The sequence below is a fragment of the Manis pentadactyla genome, chromosome 15, assembly GCF_030020395.1.
Source record: "Manis pentadactyla isolate mManPen7 chromosome 15, mManPen7.hap1, whole genome shotgun sequence".
NCBI classification, from domain to species: domain Eukaryota; kingdom Metazoa; phylum Chordata; class Mammalia; order Pholidota; family Manidae; genus Manis; species Manis pentadactyla.
Window position 1 is genome coordinate 36,699,124 of NC_080033.1, and position 19,610 is coordinate 36,718,733.

Consider the following 19,610-nt stretch of genomic DNA (forward strand, 5'->3'; position numbering starts at 1 on the left):
GCCCCAATCCCACCTCTGGCCCCGGAAATCTCTGCCCTCCCCCACCCCACCGGCCTTGGGTCACAGCACTGCCTTGGAAAAGGGCTGGATTATGGGCTGGGCCTCTGAGGGAATGGGCTGTGGGAGTCTCATGGCCTCATGGGCCCAGTGCCAGGCACTGGGGACAGGGCAATGACCCAGACAGGTAAGGGCTCTGTTGGGTGGTGCTGAAAGCCAGCCTGCCAAGGAGGGCCCATCATGGCCCTCCGTGGTGACAGGGAGATAGGACTGCATGACTCGGGATGGGGAAGGGGCACCACTGCCCCATCAAACTGAGCCTCCCCCAAGAGAAGACTTCCTGGACAGTGCAGCGGAAACCGATGAGGCTGGCCCAGGGCTGGGTCCTCCCAGCAAGAGGGGGCAGCGGCCAGAGAAAGCCCCTCACCTCCCAGTCCCTTCAAAGCACAGACATGGAGGCTCCTGCTCCTCTCCCCGCCCCTGCCCCATCCTGGCTGCCCCCAATCACCCTGGGCTCAAGTGTCACCTCCCTGTCTGGACAGCCTCCCCTATTACTCTCTGCCTATCCCAGGACCCGCTTTCTTTCCCAGAAATTACGTTGTTGATTTGTATACTTGTAGATGGCCCTTCGCCCCCGCTCGAATAAACTGTTCACCATTGTGACCTCAGCACCTTAAACAGTTCCCAGCACATATTAGGTGCTCAATAAATATGTGTGGGATGAATAAATGAACAAATGAGTGAACAAACAGGCAAATGGTAGCTGTTAAAAGCCTGAACTCAGATAAAAGGGGTCCATGACAAGTGATCAAATAAGTTTGGAAATCAGAAACAATTATCTCTGAGAAAGGCCTACATTAGCATTTTAAAGGCTCTGAGAAGCCCTGAAAGTTTTAAAAACTCTTAACTGCTTAATGCAGTGTTGGCCAAATGCACTTGGGCAGAACACATTTTTTATTCTTTTGATGGAACATCAACAAAATCGTGGAATACATTTTGGAGGGCACATTTCCCACTCTCACAACCATGAGTTTATAGAAGATAAACAGAACCTTACAAAGGAGAGGGAGGAACTTGCTTCTTTCTTTCTGTGGATTCAGGAGCAGCATAGTCCTTAGAACAGAGTAGGTATTCCAGAAATATCTAAATGAATTGATACGAAGTAAATTCAGGAATAAAGTCTACCACCCATGAGCATTTTCTCTGTCCCTGTACTGATAGTCTAAACCATACAAACACTGACGAAAGTCTCTTCCCGTGGGGGCTGGCACTCACAGATGTGCACACATATTACAGGTGAACACACATACACATGCACACCCATCGTGGTGCACATGCCCTCCCACAGTCCTCTTCTCTGTGACTGGCCAGTGTGCCCCTTAAGGAAGGGCAGCTGTCCTTGATGAGGCAGGAAGAATGGACATGAGGGATGCGGAAGCCTCATTCACCACCTGGCACTCCAAGAGGGTAGGGTCGCCCCGCCAGTTGATAGATGAAAAGCTAGGTTTTTTTCCCACCCTTTTTCTCTGGAGGTGCATTCTGAGCACAAATGTACTCAGAGCGAGAGAGAGAATGGCAAAGTTAGGCTGCTCCAGAGTGTGAGTCCCACCCCACCTCTCCAGACAACCATTTTGATTTTACAAAGCCCTTTCTCACTGGTCTGGAAGTTTCACTGCCACACCTCTCCTGGGAATGGAGATCCCATTTCACAGAAAGTGGAGCTGAGGCTCACCCATTATATGGTGAGGAAGTGGGTGAAATAAGGGGTGGGAACCCAGGTCTGCCTGCTCAGAATCTCCCCCCAACATCCCAGAAGTCTGAGGGTCCCAGGTTGTTCCCAAGGCAGGCCCTGGCCTGGGTCATTAGCAATAGCAAGATGTGCCCTTGCTCCCCCATCCTTACCCTGCCCCCAGACACAATTCTGCCACAAGGTTATTGTATGATCTTGGACATCTGACTTGCCCTCTCTAGGAAAAGTCTGATCAATCGCATAAGAAGGGAGTTCAGCTCAGGATTCTCTAAGATTCATTATTGCTTGTGAAAAAGAAAGCCTGAGGTTCCCAACTGAGCAGTCAGAAGTGTCAAGATAAAATGAGATACTGCTATAAAGCACATAGTCCAGTGTCTGCATATAGGAAGTGCTCATTAAATGTTAGCTGCTCTTGGTGTTACAATTCCATTCTTCTAGGCCCAAATCAAACTCTACCCCCTCTTCCAGGCCTTGCTGCCTATCAAAAGGAATCCCTCCAACCTCTTTGCCCTCAACCCACACCTCTACTTTGGGCTGCCCTATCTAGTTCTGAAGTTAAGGTCTTATGTCCTCTCCAGACTGTGGGATCCCTGAGGGCATGGCCTTTATTTGGTTCATCTTTGCTTCCTCCTTAACACCCAGGCTAAGTGTCTCATTTGAGTAAAATACTCAGGATTTAGAGGGGAAGAGAGGAGAAGGAAAAAGAAAGGGGAGGGAAAGGGGAAAGAGGGAAGGAAAATGGATGGATAATGGTTGGATGAATGATGGATGATGGATGATAGATGAATTGATGGGTGATGGGTGGATGGGTGTTAGATGATGATGGATGGATGAATGATGGATGATGAAAGAATGGATGGATGGATGGATGGACGGATGGACAGACGGATGGGTGAATGATGAATGGATAACAGACGGATGGATGGATGGATGGATGAACGATGCATGGATGATAGATAGTTGAATGATGGATGAATGGATGGATGGATGGACGACTGGATGAATGATGATGGATGGATGATAGATGGATGTATGATGGATGGAAGGAAGAGATATGAATAAAAGAATAGCTGACAGAAAGAAATGCCCAAACCCCCAAGCTCCACATTCAGTGCAGTGCCTCTTCTAGAAGAAATAAAAACAGTCTATAAACACAAGAAAAATAGTCAACTTCACTAGTAATCAACAAAGTACAAATTAAAACAATGAGCTATTTCTTGCTTGCCAGTTTGGCAAAAAGAAAAGGAAGGTGAAGGAGGAAGAAAAAGGAGAAAAAAACATTCTATATGGGCAAGTACTAGGAGAAATATGCATCACACATTATTATTGATAGGTAAAAATTGGTAAGCCTTTAAGGATGGTACAACATTCGAAAATCCATCAACATCATCCACCACATAAACAAAAAGGACAAAAACCACATGATCATCTCCATAGACGCTGAAAAAGCATTCCGACAAAATTCAACATCCATTCATGATAAAAACTCTCAACAAAATGGGTATAGAGGGCAAGTACCTCAACATAATAAAGGCCATCTATGATAAACCCACAGTCAACATCATACTGAACAGCGAGAAACTGAAACGTTTTCCTCTTGAGATTGGGAACAAGACAGGGATGCCCACTCTCCCCACTGTTATTTAACATAGTACTGGAGGTCCTAGCCACGGCAATCAGACAAAACAAAGAAATACAAGGAATCCAGACTGGTAAAGAAGAAGTTAAACTGTCACTATTTGCAGATGACATGATATTGTACATTAAAAACCCTAAAGACTCCACTCCAAAACTACTAGAACTAATATCGGAATTCAGCAAAGTTGCAGGATACAAAATTAATACACAGAAATCTGTGGCTTTCCTGTACACTAACAATGAACTAATAGAAAGAGAAATCAGGAAAACAATTCCATCCACAATAGCATCAAAAAGAATAAAATACCTAGGAATAAACCTAACCAAGGAAGTGAAAGACGTATACCCTGAAAACTACAAGACACTCAAGAGAAATTAAAGAGGTCACTAACAAATGGAAACTCATCCCATGCTCCTGTCTAAGAAGAATTAATATAATCAAAATGGCCATCCTGCCCAAAGCAATACACAGATTTGATGCAATCCCTATCAAATTACCAACAGCATTCTTCAACGACCTAGGACTAATAGTTCAAAAATTCATATGAAAACACCCAAGACCCTGAATAGCCAAAGCAATCCTGAGAAGGAAGAATAAAGTGGGGGGGATCTCGCTCCCCAACTTCAAGCTCTACTACAAAGCCCCAGTAATCAAGAAAATTTGGTACTGGCACAAGAACAGACCCACAGACCAGTGGAACAGAATAGAGACTCCAACATTAACCCAAACATATATGGTCAATTAATACACGATAAAGGAGCCATGGACATACAATGGCGAAATGACAGTCTCTTCAACAGATGGTGCTGGCAAAACTGGACAGCTACATGTAAGAGAATGAAACTGGATCACTGTCTAACCACATACACAAAAGTAAATTCGAAATAGATCAAAGACCTGAATGTAAGTCATGAAACCATAAAACTCTTAGAAAAAAACATGGGCAAAAATCTCTTAGACATAAACATGAGTGCCTTCTTCATGAACATATCTCCCCGGGCAAGGGAAACAACAGCAAAAATGAACAAGTGGGACTATATCAAGCTGAAAAGCTTCTGTACAGCAAAAGACACCATCAATAGAACAAAAAGGTACCCTACAGTATGGGAGAAAATATTTGTAAATGACAGATCCGATAAAGGCTTGACGTCCAAAATACATAAAGAGCTCACCCACCTCAACAAACAAAAAACAAATAATCCAATTAAAAAATGGGCAGAGGAGCTGAATAGACAGTTCTCTAAAGAAGAAATCCAGATGGACAACAGACACATGAAAAGATGCTCCACATCGCTTGTCATCAGAGAAATGCAAATTAAAACCACAATGAGATACCACCTCATACCAGTAAGGATCGCCACCATCCAAAAGATAAACAACAACAAATGTTGGCAAGGTTGTGGAGAAAGGGGAACCCTCCTACACTGTTGGTGGGAACGTAAATTAGTTCAACCATTGTGGAAAGCAGTATGGAGGTTCCTCAAAATGCTCAAAATAGAAATACCATTTGACCCAGGAATCCCACTTCTAGGAATTTACCCTAAGAATGCAGCAGCCCAATTTGAAAAAGACAGATGCACCCCTATGTTCATCACAGCACTATTTACAACAGCCAATAAATGGAAGCAACCTAAGTGTCTATCAGTAGATGAATGGATAAAGATGTGGTACATATACACAATGGAATATTATTCAGCCATAAGAAGAAAACAAATCCTACTATTTGCAACAACATGGATGGAGCTAGAGGGTATTATGCTCAGTGAAATAAGCCAGGTGGAGAAAGACAAGTACCAAATGATTTCACTCATATGTGGAGTATAAGAACAAAGAAAAACTGAAGGAACAAAACAGCAGCAGAATCACAGAACCCAAGAATGGACTAACAGTTACCAAAGGGAAAGGGACTGGGGAGGATGGGTGGGAAGGGAGGGATAGGGGCGGGGAAAAAGAAAGGGGGCCTTATGATTAGCATGTATAATGTAGGGGGGGGCATGGGGAGGGCTGTACAACACAGAGAAGACAAGTAGTGATTCTACAGCATCTTACTACGCTGATGGACAGTGACTATAATGGGGTTTGTGGGGGGGACTTGGTGAAGGGGAGCCTAGTAAACAATGTTCTTCATGTAATTGTAGATTAATGATACCAAAATAAAAATAAATAAAAATAAAAATTGGTATGCCTTTGCGGAAGGAAATTTGGAAATACTTGTCAAATATTCCAAGTGACTACCCTTTGTCATAACAATTCCATTCTAAGTAATCTAGCCTAAGAAACACAAAGATTTATAAATGAGGATGCTCCCTGCACCCTCGTTTATAATAGCAAAAAACTGGAAGCAACTAACAGTCCATCAATAGAGTACTGTAAATAAATTCTGGTACATCCATTCTGTAGAACTATGGCTATTGAAGAGGAGTAAGTCTATAACACTGACATGATGGTATCTCCTAGACTAATGGTTCTTAACCCTGGCTGCACATTCAAATTACCTGGGAAGTTTTAAAAATAAACTGACCTAGGTTCCCCATCCTCAGATACTCTGGCTTATTTGGTCTGTGGTGAGGTCCAGATGATGTGATTTCTTTAACTACCTAAGATGGTACCAATGTGCAACTAAGACTGGAAGCTCACTGCTGCCTGAAAATAGCAAATAACAGAAAGTGTAGTCAAGGAGTGTATGATATTATCTACTTTTAAAATGTATGGGTGTATATACATATGTTTGTGTGTAAATGCACCACAGAAAAGGTCTGGAAGAAAGACAGCTATGGATAATCGTGCTTATCTCTGGGAAAGGGGAGGATTAAATTATGTTTTTAAGATATGTAAATCTTTTTTTAATAAGATGTGAGTATGAACAGCCCAAAAGGCAGATTACATAGAGGGGTGGGGAGCAGGACAGAACTGTGCCTTTTGTCAGGGCCTTCTTCCCTAGCCCAGAGCCCAGGGACTTCCCCCACCCCTGGAGAAAGGTGAGTTTCTCTGGTGTCTTTTCTGGCCCCTTGGACAGTTAAAAAGAAAGGTAATGGTTACTGACTCAGGCTCTGGAGCTGGAAGACAGGGCTAGTCCAAGCTCTGCTGCCTTCAGCCATGTGACTTTGAGGGAGGGACTTCTGTTGCCTCCGTTTGTGCCTCCAACACTGAGGGCAATCAGAGAGCAGTTGTGAGAACTGGGGAACATTTGGGAAGGGCTGAAGGCAGGGCCTGGCACAGGTTAAGTACCTGGTCATCACTGTCCCTCCACATGGCCTCCCCAGGGATCAGGGCTGGCCATGCTGGCAGCTCTGGACAGGTATACATGGCACCTGGTCATTCTTTGCCCACCTTGTCCCTGATTAGAGACACACCAGAGAACTTGCTCCAACAATCCTTGGCAAAGTCCCTGGAGCCAAAAGAACTCTCAAGACACCTGAAAAAGTACCAACATCACAATCAAGCCCTTGATACTTCTCTTGCCCAATGCTCCCCTCAACTCCCAAAGGGCCAGGGCAGCAAGGGAGGAACCCAGCTGCCCTGCTGCAGGACACCCGAGAGCCACCTCTGCAGCTTCTCACTCTGCTGACTGGCCACTTGAGAGTAACTTGAAAAGACCTAATAATATCTTTCTATGCTGCATTATTTTAAAGACAAAGCTTCTTTATTTTCTCCTTTTTATGTTTCAGGAATTAAGACCCTAAGCTACCTAAGACAAGTAGTTAATTCAACGAGTTCCATCCCATTTCATGAACAGCGAAACGGAGGCCCACAGAGGAAGCTGTCTTGCCCAAGAACACGGAGCCTGTTTCCCCCAACTCACAACCCTTTCCCAAAGAGAAATAAATCAGTCTTGACTTAGACCATCAGTGAGGTCTTCCTTTTTTTCCTGAGTTTTAATTGAGAGCAGGTGCCCTGCACACACATCTCATTTTCTCCTGCCTGCATCTTTCCCCTGACTCCATCCCCCACTCCTAGTGTAATTCAGGAAAGGCCATCCCTGCAGGATGGAGGCTGCTGAGTGGAGACGGGAGAGCCCTGGTCAGCACCAAGCCAGGTCAACTCCGTCCAGTCCAAAGCTCCCTTGGCCATGTAGCAAGAAGGCAGAGGAAGCATGGGATAGGAAATTTATTCAATTACAAGTTCTGTTTTATTTCAAACTAGTATGAACATCTCATGTAGCTTTTATCATTTAAAAGCAATGTTTTACATCTAGCACAATGCTTGGCACAAGCCTTCAATAGATGGTTGCTACAATCTCACAGGAGAAAGTACAGCAACCCCCACGTCTGGACTAAGGAGGAATGGGGGTGGGGAGGGGAAATGTGCACAAGCCATCCTCAACCCCAAGGGGCCTGAGGGCTCCCAGTCCTCCAGGTTATGGCATCTCTCACCTCCTGAACTTGAATAAAGGATGGGGGCAGGGAAGAGGGGTGGTGGGGCAGGAGAGATCATCAAAGATGCCAGCAGTAAGCCCCAGCCACCCTATCAGCACACCACTCATTCACTCAGGAATTCATTTACTCATTACTCAGCCATTACTCATTCATACTTGCCCACCCATTCATGCATTCGCTCAACAGTTTACACATTTGCTCATTCACATAAGAAGTCCTTTTTAAACCCAAGGACCCAGAAGCCCATGTGAAGACCCCATGAAAAAGTGTGAGTCCCGGAGGCCCACCAGGCTAACCACATCTACGTGGAGATCCTTCTCCCCAGTGAGTAAAACAAGTCAAGCTCCGCCAGCTCTCAACAGGGCTGCTCTGGGGAACTGGGGATTTGAGTTACTCCCTCTGGCCTCCAGGAGATAGAACCAGGACCAGTGCACCCAAAATTACAGCAGGCAAACTGCTGTTTAATGGGAAGAAAAACATGTGAGATTCAATCCAGAAATGCTCAGGTGTGCCGTGGAGGTAGTGGGCTCCCTCTATGAGTGAAAGTGTGAGAGCCCAGGCTGGATGAAACAGAGGATGCCAGAAACACACCCGAAGTCTGAATGAAGTGGCCTCCTGTTCACCCTGGGATTTTCTGGATTCTAAAAAGTTCAAAAGCAAAAATAGTAAAGGTCTGAATCTTCCCAACACGTATGCCATGACCCTGGCTGGCCGCTCTCTCCCTGAGGAGCAGAGGGCATCTGCAGAGCTGTCCTGGGCACTAGAATGTGTGCACTGCTCACTGCTCCCCTGAGAAGCTTGTACTCTGCAGCCTCCACCCCAGGTGACAGGAGCCTGCCCCCCCTTTCCATCTCTGCCCACCCCACACCCCGCTGGGAGCCTGCTCTCCTCCTCACCCTTTCCCTGGGGACTCTCTGGCACTGGTGATTGTCTCTCTCCCCAAGTTCAGACCTGCAGCCCCAGGGGGCTAGGGACAAAGCCACATCTCTAGTTCAGGAGCCAGAAATATGTTATATGTTGCTGGTGGCTACAAGACCCTGTGGCTCCAGGCCAAGGGAGTATACCCCACCTGGATGTGGCAGCCACTACCACCACACTCCCTTACCCAGCCCTGCCCTGCCCCCTAACCAGGCCCAGATGGCCATCACTCTGCCTTCAGGCAGGTAAAATTCAGTGCAACAGGAGTTAGGTGAACAGTATGTTTTTTTTAATTAGGATCAACAGAAGAGATAAACCTCACAGCAGGATAGGGAATGACAACGTTGCAAAAAATAATTCATGCCCAGGTAACGAAAGGGCAAATTTCAATTACAGAGAAAACCGGGCAGAAAAGGTGCCTGACGCCTCCAAGGAAGAGAACAGTGTAAGAGCCTGCAGTGCCCAGACCTGTGCACCAGAGGTGGGCGGTGCCCAGGACTAGAATCAAGACAACCAAGTGGCTGCTCCAAAAGAGCTGTTCCTCCCCTTTGCTCAGCACAAACTGAAACTAAGTGCGCAGGGCTGGGTGAGTCGGGGGAGAGCTGCCTGGGTCCTGGCAGGCAGATGTGAGAGCCCCAGGGCATCTGCCCTGCTGGGGGGCCACTGAGCACACTCACACCCAGCCAAACCCCATCTCCAAAGGAAGGATGTCTCCATGGAGAAAGAACATTCTTATCCTAAGAATGATCACCAGATCACTCAACTCCTGAGAACCCCTCCTGTCCTGTCCCCAGCCCCGCAGCTCTGATGAGGTCCAACCTCAGGCTCTGCCCTAGCATGGGGCCACCAGTCTCACTTCTCATACTAGAAAGGGAAAGTACCACCAGCTCCCCAGAGTCACTTCACTGCCTGGATCACTGTCCCGTGCTCTCCCTGGAAATTGAAGGCCTTGAACTGGATGACCTCCTCAGACGGTGGTCAGCTGGGAACCCAGCCCACCCACCACCTGGGTGCTGACTAAAAATGAAAAGTTCATGGTACTGATGGCTGCATGGTGATGCTAATGTACTTAATGACGCTGAACCACACACTTAAGAAATGGCTATGATGGTACATTTTATGTTATGTACATCTTACCTCAACTTTAAAAAAGAAAAAAAAAAAAAAAGAGTTCTGAGCCCCTCCCCAGACCATCTCACCAAGGTGAGCATCTGTAGATCTGGCCTAGGAATCCGCTATTAACCAGCCTTACTCTAGCTGATCCACTCTAATCTGTATGAATCCACCCTCACTAAATGAAGGCTCCCCTTACCTTGCCCAGCCTAATGCTTTTAATTATCGCAGTAAATAGTTCTTGTGCAAAAGAGTATTCAAAACAATGAATTCTCCAAGTTTCAGAGCCCAAAGAACTATTTTTATTTACATTTTCTCCCTCCAAACGGATGCTCCCACCATGCCTACATTCCTGAGGTTTTGCCGCGTCCACCGATCAATCGTGCAGCCAGGCTGGGCTCGCTCATCCTCCAACCCTGGTCCTTAGGTGACATCAGCCCCGACACCCCCACCAACTGTGAAAGATTGCTGTAAAATTAGTGAGCCTATCTAAAGAGCCCCATTTTATATCCCAATTCAGAAGATGACATGAACATCTGCTTTCACTTCAAGACATTAATTTTCAATTATTGGAGAAAAACAAAATTAGTCCTGACAAATTGCTGGCGAACCCAGGCTCTTGTCTGGTGGTTCACAGTAACTTCGGGCCCCACAGTTAGTGCCCTCGGACGGAGTTTCCTGATGGGTTCCTGTCATCTGGAGTCCAGCCAAACAAGCAGCCACTCTCAGGTAACTGCCTCTTTAGGGCCAAGTTCAGAGACCTAAGGAAGTTAGGTTTTTCTCTTTCTCGAGAAGGCATGGAAAGGAGTGGGGAAAAGATTTTAAAAATCACTCACGCTGACCATTGTCAGCGTTGGACATTTCGAGGCTTGCCTCCCTTTCAGGAGCAGGATTTCATACCCTTAGATGGAAATGCAAATCACTCCTAAGTCCAAGGTGCCCAGCAAAGGTATATCTGGAAAGCCTTATAATTTGCATTTACTATCTGCAAAGGGAGAAGGGTGGATGATGCGATTCTCTTATGGGACGAGACCCCTTCTACCCCTGCCATAATGTCATCCAGGATTCTAAGTCCAAAACTCAACAGCTCCAGCTTCTGAGATTGGGATGCTTAAAAATCTTCTATAACAAAAAATTGCTTGCTGGGGTCCATCATCCCAGGAATCTGGTTCAGCCCAAGTCAGGGTCTACAGGAAAAAAAAGAAAGAAAACCCTGAATTTGCCAACTTCAAGGACCCCAAATCCAGAGAACAACCACTTAATAAGAGACTATCAACACCATAAACTCATTTGATGTTTTTTTTAAAGATCTTGGCTGCTGTAGTCACTATATCACTAAGAAGCCACTGAAATGTGAATGAGCAGAAGAATTCAGAGATAATGATGTAGCAATCTTTGAATTTGACTTATCACAATTGAAACCAGAGTGAGTTTGCCTAGCTAACATGCTCAGACTTTGGCGGGAAGGCTAGTAACCAGAGGGAGGTAGGTCAAAAAAAAAAAGAAAGAAAGAAAACAAAAAAACAAAACAATCAAGGAAAATTATATCTTCAAGAAGAGAATGAAAGACATTGCGCTTCCAAAGTCAACTCGGTAACTGAGCTCCAACATTGTGTAATTGACTTTGCAAGTAGAACAACAGCATCGTAACAAAGAAAATGTCAGTGTTTTCACAGCACTAATCTATAACGCTGGGAGGCCCTCCCGCTGTCAGCCAAGGCTGACAATACAATAGCTTTCAAAGGGATATTACCATCATGCTTTTATTCCTGACATCAATCAAGACAAAGAGAATCCTTTTCACAAGACATTAAAAATCAAACCTTTGTGCAAGAAGATAGGTAAAACAGCATTCTCCTTAAAGCCAGCCACACAGAGCAATCAGCTAATTGGCGCTCCTTGAAAGAGGTAAAGTATTTTTATTTACTGAGTGTACAACCCCAGTGGTTGACTGCCACAGATCCTGGAAGGTAAGCTATGGATCAAAACTTTCCATCCACATATCCCCACCCCATTCCCCCTACCTCTCCCACAGTGGGCAGAGGCAACACAGTAGACAGCACCCAAACTTCACTTGGGATGTAACCAATTCAGGCTGAATTGGTCCATTTTGGGTGCAAAACTACTCTGATTACCGACTAACACGTTTATATACAAAGTGCCCTTGCAATGTGACAGGACTTTGCAGAAATTGTCAGATTCACCAACCAAGATGTATAAAGGTTTTCCCCGGCTACCCGCAGCAATGGGGAGCTGCTAACAGTCTTTCTCTGTTGTAATTACCCTAGACCCACAGAAAATAAAGGAGCCCTGATATTTATTGCAAACGTTTGTGAGACAGGAAAATAACATTCTCTGCAAACATCCATGTACCATGGACAAGGTCCAGGAAAGGTAAATTCATCTTAACTTTAGCCAAACAAAGAGTTAACTAAACCCACCCATCCACCTTAGTTAAAAATAAAATTTTTAAAAAGGAGCCATCAGGAAAGCTAACCATTCTCTGCTTGCTTACTACCATCAAGGCAGTTTTAGATGCCTGCATGCCAGAAGTTAGTGACGCTTACGGAAACCTGCAGGTCCACGAGCAGGGAGTTAAGAGATTCTAATGTTTGTGAGAGTTCATTATCTACACACTTTCCAAGCCACCGAAGTTGCCCAGCCCACCAGACTGTGAAAGGGTCCAAGATGCCATGTCCCCACACCTCTTCAGAGCTTGACAGAGCTGCTGGTCTAGGTGGCCCAAGGCCCCAGACTGCTGAGGAGGAGGGAGTGAGAGAATTCACTTGATTTCCAGCAGGGGGTCCCTTTGGAACTCACAGTCAAGGTGTCTTGTGATTTTTCCCTCTGGTAGCCAACAGACCATCTGCCAAAAATATGCAAGTGAGTCCAGTCACTCAAAGGCAGAGATGTTACTCAATAAGCATCTTGAACAGAAAGGGATGCTCTTACTTTTCAGACATAACTGGACAGCATTGTTTACTTTTAAACAGTATTTGAACAGGTGCTGTTCATTTCACTGCAAAATGGGCAGAAGTTTTAAAAGAGGGAATTGGCCCCAAATCTGCCATGAAGAATCACTGTGTCCAACTAGCACCACCTAAATCAGCCTTTTTCCAAGAGCCAGGCAGTGAGTGCATCTGCACCAACTCCAGCGGCAGGTTCCCTTCCTTTACACATCCAAAAGAACAGTTAAGAGAAATCAATGCATCTAATTGCCAGACTATTAAATCCTACATCAGGGGAAGAATTCCACAGCCACCAGCTTAAGAGTTGGCTACTGATACAGCAATTACTGCAACTTTCTATTAGAATGAACCAGATCCCCAGCCTTTCGTCTCCAGGAATGATGCACGCACTCAAAGATGCTGCACTCCTGTTTCCTCTCCCACTTCTCCCTCCTCCCCCTGTTAAGACGAGGTAGCATGCCATAGCAGTGCCAGGGCAGGCTGGCTCTGCTGAATGACCTTATGACTGTAAAGTCACCGGCATTTTGCACCTTTCATTATTGATGCACACTAGGTACCTTATGGTTTAACATTTAGCAAGGTCCTCCTGCCAAAGGCATATAGTTATCTTATTGCTTATTAAGTTTTTGCAAGGAAACAGGTGTAAGAATCTAAACAGCAATTACTAGACACAAAGGATGTTTTCTAGAGTGTGACAATTCCTTCCAAAACTGGAAATCAGTGCCTTAATTGAGGAAAGGGATTAAATATGAGGATTAAAAGTCAGCTGCCCCAGTCCACACAGAAAGCAAAAGAACCCATTTAGATTTGTTTTGCCCTTCTTACAAGATCATGTACATTTAGCCAAATAAATCTCGACAATTTACACTTGTATGTGGTCTCAGCTGAATCAAAAAACCTAACCTCAGAACGCCTATATTTATTACATCTCAATTATTTCCATGGAAACATGAGCAGTGGCAAACTACACTGTTCCCAAGTCCCTAGACCACCAAATTTAGAAGACGGACTTTGGAGGAGCTATGGAATGGCAGGAAAGGCAGAGAAGTCATTGGGGGTAGTTCTGGATGTTGGGGTTGGGGGGATGTGCATGGATACAGCCTGCATGCTAATTAATATTAAGAACTGTAATTAACAGGCAGTTGTTAGATGGAGAAAATCAACAGTGTTACAAATTATTTAAAAGTTTTAAACTGAGGCTGGCAAAAAGATGTCATTAATATTCCATATAAATGAATAGGCTGTTTCGTGGACCTTAGGAAGCAGTGTGGGTGAAGAGAAACAGATTAGCAAACCACCTGATATCATCAGCCGAAATAACATCAGTGAGATATGATGAGAACAGCCCTGGAGAACGAGGCCAAAATTATCAAAGGGAACAAATCATCTCACAACTGCCACACCACAGCACCAGGCAACACAGAGAGGGAGAATGGTGTAGGGAGGGAAAATCGGTCAGAAAATGTGACTTTTATACATACATGTTGTTTTGGTGTGTTGTTTTTTTTTAATCACAAGTCTTCTGGAAACTAATGAAGCCTGCCCTACTGCCCCGACCCGCTTCACTATTTGCTGGGTGTCCTCCCTAGAAAAGGGGTTTTCCAAAGAAGGACACACATCCCAAAGGGACAAGTGACCCCCCACTCCAGAAGGGAGGCTGTGTCGGTGAGTGAGAAGTGAGACCCCTGCCCAGGCTGATTTGATTTTCAAAGCAGCAATGCCTGTGATTTCAAATCACACTTTCTGAGCATCCATTAGAAATTGTCAGATTTCTGTCTTTCCTTCCTGCTACTGGCTTTCACATTTCCGAGATCAATTATGAATTACAGTCAAGCGACTTTCACAGCAGCTTGTGAGGGCTGGGAAGTCCACAATGCCTATCCGCTAGCCCTGACACACAGCAGTGGAAGCAAAATAAAATAAAATTTAAAAGGCACCACTGTTCCTTAAGAAGCACCACCTTCAAGCATCTTTAAAGGGGAAAACCTTTTTGTTTTAAGAGCTTGATGTGGATCTGTCCACACTCAAGCATACACTTTTGAATATTGCTTGAGAAAAGGGGTGGGGGAAGGCAGTTCTTGAAAAGCAATAAATCCATCACCTGCTGTAACTCTTATCTATTCAAATTATCTTCTCTCTTAATTCTTTCCTCAATAAGTGGCCACATCTCCACACTATTCACCCCTGTAAATTGAATAAAAGGCAGAATGGTGAGAGACAAGTGTTTAGTTGCTTTTGGAAAATGCGAAGAACAACAGGAAAAACAGGATCTTGGACTCCAAGGGCAGAAAGGTACATGTGGTTGATATTTACAACACTTTTCAAAATGCCTACACTGGTCTTATTCCCACTTTGCTCTCTCTTTCCTCCATCAATTAGCTTGAATTGTCTGCTATAAATACACACATGTACTTTTAGAGAGATTCATTAAAAATCATGTCAAGGCTCATTGCGTGAAAGGCTGAAGACCAGTTCTTGAGTCTTTCTCAGATACAGAGTGTTTTAGAATTAGGTTCAAGCAACTCTGAAACACCCACACATCTGCAAATTGGTCCACCTTTGCTTTCTGTCTCTCGCCTTCTAAAATAAGGAGGTTTGTAGGCACGAACTGAGGTTAGAGCTAGGTACACTTTGCATCTTCCTTTACCAAAAATATCTGCTCCTATATGTAGAATTTACTCAAAATCAACTGCCCGAGTTAAACAAAACTGCCTTTCCAACCAGAGATTCCAATTCTACATTTTCTTCTGGGCCACCTTAAGTGGCTCTTGAAGAAGTGAGCAGTGAGCCAGGAAAAGAGAAAAGAAATCAAATATTATGTCAAGCCCCACAGCCCTTCTGTTCAGCAAAAAGACAAGCATCTACTGTTTGCCTGTCCCCTTCTTGGGGTCTCTCTTCTGGTTTCCTTGTCCCTCAATCAGAACACCCCCTGGCCCCCCACTTTTGTGGAGGAGGCCAGGCTATCCTGGATTGGGATGCCTGCCAGTGTGAGGGGAACAAGACCAACTTCTCTCAAGGAAAAAGAGGAAAAGGAGCAGCGGGGTTGCTGAGAGTTTGGACTGAATTGGTCAGCTTGTAAGATGACAGGGGGCGCCTGCTGAGCAGGGTGCCCCGCAATCTCCTGGGACTTCAGAAGGAAAGCAATGGCGGGTGTCTCAGGACGCTCCTTGCCAGATTTAGTTGGTCCCAGCCATTTCAGTCAGCAGCTAGGCTGGCAGGAAGGGAGCGGGGCCCCAGCGCCTTCCCGCGCAGGCCTCCAGGAAATGAACTTTTCAGAGCAGAACTGGGCTCAGGCCAGAGGTCATCAGGGGAGTTGGGAGAGGACAGGGGCCTCGGGACTTCGGGCTCCAAAGCTGTAGCAGCTCTCATCCTGTCCCTCCTCCATCATCTCCCAACGCGGTTGGGCGGCTGGGCACCCACCCGAGGGGTTGGAATCGGGACAAAGCAGCAGGCAAGGCCTGGAGAGGCCAGCCAATGGAGAGAGAAGGGCAGGGGAGGGGTTCAGTCGCCCGCAAGCTGACTTTCCCGGAGGCCTCTGCTCTCCAGGGGCCCACTCGAGCCAGGGGCCTCCGGTGGAAATAGAAACCAAAGCAAGAAGACGAAAAAACAAGTGGTGTGTGTGTGTGCGTGCGTGTGTGCGTGCGTGTGTGCCCTCACAACCGTGTGCACTCCGGGGCCCCGATACAGGAAACCGGTCTGGGTGTAGAGGATGTGCGTGCCCAGGTTCGGGTCCTGAGCACCCTCCGCGGAGGGGCACGCGCAGCAGCCGCTGTGCTCCCCTGGGGACCCGCGTCCTGCCGGCGCTGCGCAGACAATGAACTCCTAGCGGAGGCTCCCGGCCCGGTTGGCCTCGGTGGAGGAGGCAGGAAGTGCGGGGGCCCGGGCCGGGAGCGGGACCCCGGCAGGGGGCGGGGAGGGGGCGCCGGGCGGCCGGAGCGCGCGCCAGCGACGCCCGCCGCCCTCGGCGTCCCGGGGCTACTAGGCGGGGGCCGAGGAAAGGCGACGAGGCCCGGCACCCAACGAGAGCGGCCTCGGAGCTGCCGGCCTCCCGGGCGCCGGTCCTCGCTGCCTCTTCCTTCCTCCCGCCGCCCGCCGCCGAGATTCGCAATCCCCGCCAAGTCGGGCCCGCACCCCTTGATTGGCCACGCGGGCCCGGGGCCCGCTCGGAGAGAGCAGCGAGGGCCCCTCAGCTGCGCCCCCAGGCCCGGGTCCCCCGCGGGCGGCGGCGCCGGGCCCGGAGAGGGTGCGGGCGGGCAGGGTGTCCGCGGCGTGCCCCCTCCACCGCCTCCGCCTCCTGCTCCGGGCCTCCTCCTCCCCCTCTCCCTCCGCCTCCGCCTCCGCCTCCTCCTCCTCTCGGCTCGCTCGCGCGGGTCCCCGGCCGCCCGCCCGCTCGCCGGTCCCTCCTCCCTCGCTCCCTCCCTCCCCGCTCGCTTAGCTGGCTCGCGCCTCCGCCGGGCCTCGCTCGCTCACCTTTCACCGAGCGCGGCTTCGCCTGCTTCCGCCTGGACATGTCCGGGGCTCCCGGCGCTCCGTCGCCCTCCGCGGCCGGCTCCCCCCGCCGCCCCCCGCCGCTCCGGGCTGCCCTTTTCCCCCTTCTCCTCCGCCTGCCTCTCGGAAACTTTTTTTTTTGCAGCCGGGTCGGCGGCCGTGGGGAACGGATCGCAGGTCCGGGGCGGCCTTCCAGGGGGGATCGGCCCAGGCTGGCCGAGGACACTCGGGGGCGGGGGGAGGCCCGGGGGGCGCGCCGGGGCCCTGCCTGTTGCAATGCGGCAGTTGGGGGCTCTCGGTCCCAGTGGCGGTCCCAGCGGCGCGGGGAGTCCGGAGGCCACTCGGCCGAGCCGAGTTATGCAAAAAAAAAAAAAAAAAAAAAAAAAAGCCGCCCCCCTCCTCCTCCCCACCCCCCGCCGGCCCCCGGCCCCTGCGGCCCCCTCCCTCCCACCGCCACCCTCACCCTCCTCCTCCTTCTCCTCCTCCGCCCCTTGCCGGATTTTTGTGCAAAGTTTGCAGGCGTCCGGCCACGCAGCCCGGTGCGGAGCTCACAATGAACCCATATGAGGAGGGGGAACGGGGCTGTAATAGAAGGGGTCTCAGTGGGGGAGGAGACCGGGAGGCGGTCGTGAGCGTGGAAGCTCAGTGCCCCCCGGAAAAAAAAAAAAAGCCTTCAAATATCCCCCGCCGCACCAAGAAATAATAAATATTAATGGCTAAAAAAATACCCAAACGCCTGGTTTGGAGATTATGATGGATGGGGAGGGGTGACCCTCAACTCAGCCTACTTTGGGGGGCTCGAAACGGCCGCAGTGGCTCGGAAGCCGCAGCTCGGGGCCCCTGGCTCACGCCCCCTTCTCTGGCTCTCGGCTTGGTCCGGCGCTCGCCCCCCGGAGAAGGAAGGGGCGCGCGGGGGCGCTCAGGCGGCGGCGGGCAGGCACGCTGGTACCCGGGGCATTGCTCAGCCCGTGCGCCGGGCCGCCGCTGCCTGCCCTCGGGCTGCGGTGCTCAGCGCGCGGCGCGCAGCCGATCCCCAGGCCGGTGCCAAGTCGCCGGCCCCGCTAGCTGCCTCCATGGGCCAGGGGCTCGAAGAGGGGGGGGGTGGCGGCCGCGGTGGTGGAGGAGGATGAGCAGGCGGCTGCCGGGTTCCCGTCCTCCCGGGCAGCGGTGGCGGCGGCGGCTGCGCCCCGGCTCCTCCGCGCTCCAGCCGGCGCCGGCCCGCCCGCCAGCCTCCCTTGCGCTCCTGTCTTCTTTGTGGTCGCTGGCTCTCCTCCTCCCGATCCGGCTGCTGGGGCTGCACTGCAGAGACACATAATAAAGCCAGGCTTGGCTGGAAATGTAGCCGGGTCCCAGCAGGAGGATGTGAGGAGCGGAGTCCCGGCGGGGGAGCGCTCTGATCCCGTGGGGCGCCCCGCACTGCTCCGGCTCGGATCAGACGGAGAGAGGGCCAACAGCACCGAGCGATGGACAGCGCTGGAAATACAGCTCCGGCCGCCCGCAAAACCCGGACCGCGGCAGCGGCGGCGGCGGCAGGCACGGCGCGGGCGCGGGCACCGCACCGACACGCGGGGCCCCGACTTGGGCACTGGCGGCACCGGGGGCGGGAGCAAGGAACAGATCCAGGGCCCACTAGTGCTGCCAAGCTCGCCAAGATGCATTAGCATCACAAACTGCAAAAAAAGTGTGTTTGGAGGGGGGAACAAACGGGGGTGAATTGCCCTGGCACTGCTACCTCCATTATGCCCCCACGCACATGAATTTTCCCTGAACATGGCTCTTCGCTCTTGAATTCTGCCCACCAGTCGGCGTTTGAAGACCATCTCTGCCCCACATCCACAAACGCATCCAGCGCTGGGCTAATTCTGTTCGCCCCTGACACCAGCATTTGTAGGGTTCCCGCGTCTGGTTGCGCACTCCTTAGTTAAGACAGTAAAAGGAATATCTTAGCCCCAAAACATTGCAGTAGCACCGCCTTCCCCCACAATTGACAGAAGAAATAAACCAGGTCTACTTTGCACAAAGTTTTGCCCCAACCGCCAGGGGGCGCCTCGCGTCCCTGCAGCTCTTGAACTAATTGAGGCTTCGGTCTCAGACCATGCGAGGGAAGGGCTCAGACTTCGGAAAAGTCCTCCCCAGGCGGTTCCCCTAAACCGTTCCATTGAAGCCTTACACAGCGCCCCCGCCCCAGCTGCAGGCTGGGGTGGGGTCCAGGGTTGGGGAGAGGGCCCGACATTGCCCCCCTCCCGGACAAGTGGCGCCACCTTGGGCCGGCTCTCCCCAGAGCTGGGAGAACGAAGCGGGTGCGCGGCGCGGCGCTGGGGGTTATCAATCTCGCGGATCGATAAGTTGCCACTTGGAGG

At 49.4% G+C, this 19,610-nt stretch overlaps 1 protein-coding gene across 2 annotated transcripts in view; it reads right to left on the reverse strand.

Annotated features, from left to right (window-relative positions):
- Positions 1–18,658, reverse strand: part of ZNF423 (zinc finger protein 423) — a 319,514-nt gene extending 300,856 nt beyond the window's left edge. For both annotated transcript variants that reach the window (XM_036880775.2, XM_036880774.2), the window contains exon 1: positions 17,233–18,658. In XM_036880775.2, the coding sequence (XP_036736670.2) occupies positions 17,233–17,272 (40 nt within the window). In that variant the 5' untranslated portion in view covers positions 17,273–18,658. The remainder of the gene's footprint in view (positions 1–17,232) is intronic.
- Between the last annotated feature and the right edge of the window lie 952 nt (positions 18,659–19,610).